Genomic DNA, 8,829 nt, shown 5'->3' on the forward strand with positions numbered 1-8,829 from the left:
ATCATATCAGTAAAAGCAAAGATAAAACCATAAATCATTTCAATAGATGCAGAGAAAGCATTTGACATGATACAACACCCATTTATGATGGAAACTCTCACTAAAATGGGTTCAGAAGGAACTTTCCTCAAGAAAGTCAAAGCCATCTACCACAAACCTATGGTAAGCGTTATCTACAATGGAGAAAAACTAAGGGCCTTCCCTCCAAGATCAGAGACAAGGATGCCCACTCTCATCACTTCTCTTTAACATAGTACTAGAAGTATTTGCAATAGCAATTTGGCAAGAAAAGGACATTAAGGACATCCAGATAGGAAAGGAAGAAATCAAGCTCTCAGTATTCACAGGTGATATGATATTATACCTATAGAATCCTAAAACCTCTACCAAGAAACTCCTAGAAACAATAGACTTGTACAATTAAGAAGTGGAAACAGAGATAAACAAATGGAACTATATTAAACTCAGAAGCTTCTGCACCGCAAAAGATACAGTGACCAGAATACAAAGACAATCTACAGAATGGGAAAGGATATTCACTCAATACCCATCTTATATGGGGTTGATATCAAGGGTGTATAAGGCACTGGTTGAACTCTACAAGAAGAAATCATCCAACCCCATCAGAAAAATTGGGCAAAGAAATGAACAGAACTTTCTCAATGTAGAAATACGAATGGTCAAAAGGGACATAAAAAACTGCTCCTCATCACTAATCATCAGGGAGATGCAGATCAAAACAACTATGAGTTACCACCTCACACCACAGAGACTGGCACACATACAAAAGAACAAAAGCAACCGCTGTTGGAGAGGATGTGGGGAGAAAGGGACCCTCCTACACTGCTGGTGGGAATGCTGACTTGTTCAGCCCTTTTCAAAAACAATATAGATACTTCTCAAAAAATTAGAAATGAAGCTCCCATTTGTCCCAGCAATACCACTTCTGGGAATATATCCCAGAGAGGCAAAAAAGTAAGTTGAAATGGCATCTGCACGCGAATTTTCATTGCAGCACTGTTTACAACAGCCAGAATCTGGAAAAACCTAAGTGACCGAGAACAGATGACTCATTAAAGAAACTTTGGTATGGGGTTGGAGCGATAGCACAGCGGGTAGGGCATTTGCCTTGCACGGGGCCTACCCGGGTTCGATTCCCAGCATCCCATATGGTCCCCCAGCACCACCAGGAGTAATTTCTGAGTGCAGAGCAAGGAGTAACCTCTGTGCACTGTAGGTGTGACCCAAAAAGCAAAAACTAAAAGAAAGAAACTTTGGTACATCTACACAATGGAATACTATGCAGCTGTTAGAAAAGATGAAGTCATGACCTTTGCATATAAGTGGATCAACATGGAAAGTATCATGCTAAGTGTAATGAGTCAAAGAGAATCAGACATAGATGGATTGCACTCATGTGGAATATAAAGTAACAGGATGAGAGACTAGCTCAAAAGAATAGTTGATATAAGTACCAGGAGGTTGGCTCCACGGCTTGGAAGCATGCCCTACACGCTGGAGGAAAAGGCAGCTCAGATAGAGAAGGAAACACCAAAAAGTTGGTTCTAGGATCCGCTGCGGGTGGGAGATGCGCGCTGAAAGTAGTCTATAGACCAAACACGAAGGCCATTTAATGCCTCTATTGCAAACCACAACACCCAAAAGGAGAGAGAGAACAAAATGGAATGCCCTGCCACAGAGGTGGGGTGGGATGGGGAAGGGAGTGGAGGAGGGATACTGGCATCATCGGTGGTGGAGAATGGGTACTGGTGGAGGGATGGGTACTGAGAAATGTATGTTGAAACACAAGCATGAAAAGTTGTAAGTCTGTAAAAAACACACACACACAAAAAATCAAACATTTTGGTTCTCATAGGAGGTTCACTCTCCATCGGAATATACAAATGAAAAGTAGTATAATATTGGTGATTTTAGTTACCTTTGCATTTCTTGAAACAGAGAACTATTATTAATCCTATGATATTCTATAATTAGAGGTTCTTGGCTATAGTATACAAATGCAGAAACATCAAAATCACTTTCAGATAAAAATCACAACACTCATCATGTTTACTTCTGATCCTATCTGGTATAAGCATTTTGATATTCGACATCCATAGATATAAACAGACAGATGAACTTTGACTGAACGAACACACAGAAGTGGTCACACACTCACACACACTGTGAAGATATCACAGATCCATGGATTTGGAATTTAAGGATGTAGGGGGGGCTTCTAAGGTGATTTGACAAAGAAAAACCTCTCCAGATCGAATCCCACCCTGAGCCACACCTGACAGATGGTTGGTTTGTCAAAAGTATGAGATAAATATCAGGGTAGCTCAGGAGCCAGAAAGCATCTGGGAACTTCCACAAAGGCCTACTTGAACTTGAATAGAAACAATCTGCATCGCTAATCTTTCCTCCCTCTCATCACTTAAAAATTATTATAAATTATTTAGGATAGGCCACAGATGATAAACACTTTATGCAACAGTGGATTAGGGAACATGAAATAGGTAAGTGATATCCTTGATATAATAGGAAATTTCTGGTCATCTTGTCATATGAATAGAGTATGCCAAGATGTTTTTCTTGCTACCAGCAATTTGTCACAATCTACAGTCCACTGGTCAAGAAGTTCCTCAATAAGACACATACACCTCCAATGCGACTTTTGCTTTTTCTATCAAATATTTTTTCTTTTTTTATTTATTTATATTTTATTAATGAATCACCATGAGGGTACAGTTACAGATTTACATATTTTCATGCTTGTGTTTCAGTCATACAATGCTCGAGCACCCATTCCTCCACCAGTGCCCATTCTCCACCACCGATGATCCCAGTATCCCTCCCAACACCCATTCCCATTCCCCCCACCCCACCCTACCTCTGTGGCAGGTATCTCTTTTTTGTTATCTCTCTCCATTTGGGTATTGTGGTTTGCAATAGAGGTATTGAGTGGCCAAAGTGTTCAATCTTACAGCACACATCTCCCATCTCGAGCGGGTCCTCCAACCACACTTTACTTGGTGTTCCCTTCTCTATTTGAGCTGCTTTTCCCCCCAGCATGTGAGGCCGGCTTCAAAGCCATGGAGCAAACCTCCTGGAACTTATTTCTACTATTCTTGCGTGTTAGTCTACCATTATGTTGTTTTATATTCTGCAGATTTATATTTCTGACTCATTTCACTTTGCATGACACTTTCCATGTTGATCCACTAATATGCAAAGTTCATGACTTCATCTTTTCTAACAGCTGCATAGTATTCCATTGTACAGATGTACCAGAGTTTCTTTAACCAGTCATCTGTTCTCGGGCATTCAGGTTTTTTCCAGATTCTGGCTATTGTAAACAGTGCTGCGATGCAGATGTCATTTCGACTATACTTTTTTGCTTCTCCGGGGTATATTCCCAGTAGTGGTATTGCTGGATAAAATGGGAGCTCAATTTCTAATTTTTTGATAAGCATCCATATTGTTTTCCAGAAGGGCTGAACCAGTCGACATTCCCACCACCAATGTAGAAGGGTCCCTTTATCTCCACATCCTCTCCAACAGCGGTTGCTTTTGTTCTTTTGGATGTGTGCCATTCTCTGCTGTGTGAGGTGGTATCTCATGGTTGTTTTGATCTGTATCTCCCTGATGATTAGTGATGAGGAGCATTTTTTCATGTGCCTTTTGACCATTCGTATTTCTACCTTGAGAAAGTTTCTGTTCATTTATTTGCCCCATTTTCTGGTGGGGTTGGATGTTTTCTTCTTATAGAGTTCAACCAGTGCCTTATATACTCTTGATATCAACCCCATATAAGATGGGTATTGGGTGAATATCCTTTCCCATTCTGTAGATTGTCTTTGTATTCTAGTCACTGTATCTTTTACGGTACAGGAGCTTCTGAGTTTAATATAGTTCCATTTGTTTATCTCTGTTTCCACTTGCTTGATCAGTTGCGTATTATCTTTGAAGATACCCTTAGCTTCAATATCGTGGAGGGTTTTGCTGACCTTGTCTTCAATGTACCTTATGGACTCTGGTCTGATGTTGAGGTCTTTAATCCATTTTGATCTGATTTTTGTGCATGGTGTTAGGTCAAGGTCTAAATCCATTTTTTTGCACGTGGTTGTCCTGTTATGCCAGCACCAATTGTTAAAGAGGCTTTTCTTGCTCCAATTCACATTTCTTGCTCCCTTATCAAAGATTAGCTGTTCATACATTTGGGGTTATGTGTAGGGATATTCCACCCTGTTCCATTGGTTTGTGGCTCTGCCTTTGTTCCAGTACCATGATGTTTTGATTATTACCGCTTTGTGGTAGAGTTTGAAGTTGGGGAGGGTTATTCCTCCCATCATCTTTTCCCCAAGAATTGCTTTAGCCATTCATGGACGTTTGTTGTTCCATATGAATTTCAGGGTTGCTTGATCCATTTCTTTGAAGAATTTCATGGGATCGCACTGAATCTGTATAATGCTTTAGGGAGTATTGTCATTTTGACAATGTTGATACTCCCTATTCATGAGCAGGGGATATGTTTCCATTTGCTCATGTCCTCTTTTATTTCGTGGAGTAGTGTTTTATAGTTTTCTTTGTAGAGGTCCTGTACTTCCTTAATTAAGCTGATTCCAAGGTACTTGATTTTCTGGAGCACGATTGTGACCGGGATTGCTTTTTTCATGTTGCTTTTCTCTGTCTCATTATTTGCGTATAGAAAGGCCATGGACTTTTGGATATTGAATTTATAGTCTGCGACTTTGCTGTACAAGTCTATTGTTTCTAAGAGTTTTGGTAGAGGCTTTAGGATTTTCTAGGTATAGTATCATATCATCTGTGAATAGTGAGAGATTGATTTCTTCCTTTCCTATCTGGATACCCTTAATATCTTTTTCTTGCCTAACCGCTATTGCAATTATGAACAATGTTTTCCACTTAGGCCTATATTTTTCCTAGTTTGTATAACCAACATCAATGCTTGCACTACTTCTATTCTCCTATTTCTTGTTTATTTGCATTAGTTACTCAACTCTACCTCCTCTTTTTCATCTTCCTGCTCCAAAACTAATTTCTTCTTCTTCTTCTTCTTCTTCTTCTTCTTCTTCTTCTTCTTCTTCTTCTTCTTCTTCTTCTTCTTCTTCTTCTTCTTCTTCTTCTTCTTCTTCTTTTGTTGTTGTTGTTGTTCTTCTTCTTCTTCTTTTGTTCTTCTTCTTCTTGTGTCTTCTTTTTCTACTTCTTCACCTTCATCATCATCTTCTTCAACTTCTTCATCTTTTTCTCCTTCTATTTCATCATTATCGTCGTCATCATCATCATCATCATCGTCTTCTTCTTCTACTACTTCCTCTTCCTCAGCTTCTTTTTCTTCTTCTCATCCTGCTTCTCATTGTCTTTAATTTTCTTCATCCTCTTCTTTTACTTCCTCACCTCTTCCTCCTCTTCTTCTTCTTCCTCTCCTCCTCTTCCTCCTCCTCCTCTTCCTCCTCCTCCTTCCTCTTTCTTCTTCTTCTTCTTCTTCTTCTTCTTCTTCTTCTTCTTCTTCTTCTTCTTCTTCTTCTTCTTCTTCTTTTTCATGTTATGCTTTTCTGCTTCTTCTTCCACTTCTTGTTTTCTAGTTCTGCTTCTGCTTTTCTTCCACTGGTTCTACATATTCTTCTTCATTGTGTTTGCCATCCAGTTTGTCTATTTCTAATAAACCAACACTCTACATGAATCTTCACTTTAGAACTAGACTTTTTTCCTCATTCTTCTTTTTTCATCCTCTTTTATTTTTTTTAATCTTTTTTTATTTTATTTTTTTATTATTATTATTTTTTAATTTTTTATTGTGGAAAGTTACAAAGTTACAAAGTTTTCAGGTTTAAATCTCAGTTATACAATGCTCGAATACCCATCCCTTCACCAGTGCTCATATTCCACCACCAAGAATCCCAGTATAGCTCCACCCCGCCCCCTCACACCCCAAACACCCCCACGCCCCTAGCCCCCCCACCCTAAGCCCCCCCCGCCTGTGTAACTAATAAATTTCACTTTACTTTCACTTTGATTGCATACAATATTTCAACAAAACTCACTATTATTGTTTGGAGAGTCTCTCCCCTAAAGTCAGACCTGCTGAAAAGGAAGCATTAGGTAATTTGTTTTCCATTGCTGATCATCCTCTTTTAGATGTTTTATTTTTCTTCTTCCTCATCCTCTCTTCTATTTCATCTTATATTTTCTCTTCTTTTTCTTCTAATTCTTATTCTTACTCTTGTTATTTCCTCTATTTCATCTTCTTTCTCTTCTTCCTCTGTTTCTTCTTCTTCTTTTTCTTCTTCTTCATTGAAATCACACTCATTGTAGACATATTCATCATAATTTTCTTCATCTCCTTCTCCTCCTCCTCCTTTTTTTCGTCATCATCTTCATCTTCATTTAAATCACACTCATTGTCGACATTAATCATATTCTTCTTCTTCTTCTTCATCTTCTTCTTCTTCTTCTTCTTCTTCTTCTTCTTCTTCTTCTTCTTCTTCTTCTTCTTCTTTTCTTCCTCCTCCTCCTCCTCCTCCTTTTCTTCTATTTTGCTTCTTTTTGAACTTCCTCTTTTTAGTTTTCATCTTCTTGCACTTCATCATCATCATGTTTTTTTTGTTCATCATCATTATCATCAATCATTGTCTTCTTTTTCTCCTCTTCTTTTCCTCTTCTCCTTCTCCACTTTATCTTCCTTCTACTCATCCTCCCGTTCCCTTCTTGCCCTCCCCCCACTTTTCCTTCCTTATCTCCTCCCCTTCTCCTCCATCCCAGTGTCTCTCCTCCCTACACTTCTGCCCTCTCCTCTTTCTCCCTCCTCCTGTTTACTCCACCTTTTCTCTTTGTTCCTATCTTCAAAAATTATTTTTAAATTAATCTGAAAGTTGAGTCAGGCACCCACAATTTCAGGACCTAGCCCCCCCCAAGCCAGTGTCACCTGGTCCTGGCTACCTCCAAATCCGCCTTGCTCTGCCTCCCACATTGCCAGGAACTTCTTGATTAGCCAACATTCTATTGAAAACAGATTCCCTTACACGGAATACCAAGCCAAACAGTACTTGTGTCAGCTGCCCCGATTTCCACTGTTGAAAACATATACCCTCATTTCCACAAAGAGCCCCTTCCACTCCCTGAAACAGACAGACAGGAGGTGGGTGACAGGATAGTACCCTGAATTTTATTGTGGGAATCTGTGAGGAAGGAGAAGGCTGCTGTCTCTGTTCGTCACATCATCCACCTAAGGATTGCGCTCAGTCTCCTCTCCTCTGCCTTCCCTCGACCTCTCGGAATCAATCTTCCTCTGAACCATCATACCCCAACTCAGAGTCTTCTCCTTCATCCAGCTCAGAGTTTTCCTCCTCCAGCTGAGGCTCTTCGTTTTCCAACTCGGGGTCCTCCTCCTGCAGCTCGGAGTCCTCGTCACCCAGCTTCGATTCTTCCTCCTCCAGCTCCCTATTCTCTCTGTAGTTGCTGGAGTCACTCTCTTCCTCCTGGCGGTCCACCTGCTCTTGGAGTCGTCCTGCGGTCGCCTCCTTTCTGCAGCGGCCCTTCTTCAGGCAGTACTGGGCCATTTGGTGGGCGTAGCTGTCTTTCATTTGGGCGGCTAGGGCCTCGAAAGGGCGCCGCTCCCTGTCGCTCAGCTCTCGCCAGAGCGCCCCGAGTCTCTGGGCCACCATGGGGACTGCCATCTCGGGGTGGGCGAAGCGAATGTGTGGCCGGTATTCGCGGCAGAAGAGGAAGAAGGGCGTGAGCGGCCGCTTGGGCCGGCCGGGGTCTCTCCTGGCGGCCCTCCTGGGGTCGTAGCGGAGCATCTGGCGCTCGTAGCGGTGCTGGTCGGCTGCGGCCAGCCGTTGGAATGGCGCCTTCTGGCTGGCGGACATGGACTTCCACCTGCGGGCGCAGTGGCGGGAGAAGGCCAGGAAGCCCACGGCGCGGCGCGGGCTCCTCTTCCGCAGCTGGTGCCGGCAGCCCTTCACGAAGTATGCGTAGGCCGAGGTCCTGCCCTTGGGTCGCTCGCACTGGCCTTTGCCCATCTCTCTTGCCGCCGCCTGATGCTCCAGACCCTGTGCCCAGCCGAGGCCGCCGCCTGCTCTTCAGACGGCCTCCGCCCTGCGTTTGCCGGTGTTTCTTTAGCCCTTGAGCTCCCACCCCGCCATTCTCTGTTCACCCACCGGCTTTGTGAGATCAGCGAGCCTGTCGGCGCTCAGCGCTGCCCTGGTGTCCTGAGCCTGCCCCGTCGTCACACAGGGGTCACGAGGCCCAGGGCCAAAGGGTTTGAGGAGGGCTTGTTTGGGTTTTCTGGTTTCGAGAGCGTAAATCGCACTGCTCAGAGCTTACTCCTGGATCTGCAATCACTCTCAGGGTGGCTCTAGAGATTAAATGGGGTGCTGGGAGGGGGGCGGGGAATTTGGGTCATCCTTGTCAAGGCACCACCCTTTCCACTGTGCTAGTACTCTCGCCACAAATCTTTTAAACAATCTAATTTTTAAATTTAACGTGTACGGAATCACCATGAATACAAAGTTATGCATGGTTGAGTTTCAGGTATATAATGGTGGGACACCATTACTCTTACCCATGTCCCCTTTCCTCCACCAATGTCTTCAGTTTCCCACCTGGTACCCACCTACCAGCCTGCCTCTCTGGGTAGCATTTTTTCCTTTTAGGCCCTTTTGTTTATGATACTGTTATGATACTAAAAGGTTATCATACATATCACTTGACCTTTCAGAACTTAGTCCTCACCCAGATTGACCACTTTCACCTCTCATTATCTTTGTGAATTTTTCACTACCCTGCCCCTGAACCCCCACC

At 42.7% G+C, this 8,829-nt stretch overlaps 1 protein-coding gene across 1 annotated transcript; it reads right to left on the minus strand.

Annotated features, from left to right (window-relative positions):
* Nucleotides 1-7,304: 7,304 nt before the first annotated feature.
* LOC101545438 (high mobility group protein B3-like) lies at nt 7,305-8,048 on the minus strand. Its single transcript, XM_055124594.1, has one exon. It carries the CDS (start codon nt 8,046-8,048, stop codon nt 7,305-7,307), a length of 744 nt encoding a protein of 247 aa, XP_054980569.1.
* Between the last annotated feature and the right edge of the window lie 781 nt (nt 8,049-8,829).

The sequence above is a fragment of the Sorex araneus genome, chromosome 2, assembly GCF_027595985.1.
Source record: "Sorex araneus isolate mSorAra2 chromosome 2, mSorAra2.pri, whole genome shotgun sequence".
NCBI classification, from domain to species: Eukaryota; Metazoa; Chordata; class Mammalia; order Eulipotyphla; family Soricidae; genus Sorex; species Sorex araneus.

Bases quoted from the DNA above. Each gene is read 5' to 3' on its own strand.
- LOC101545438 (XM_055124594.1), bottom strand. From the start codon at position 8,048: ATGGGCAAAGGCCAGTGCGAGCGACCCAAGGGCAGGACCTCGGCCTAC.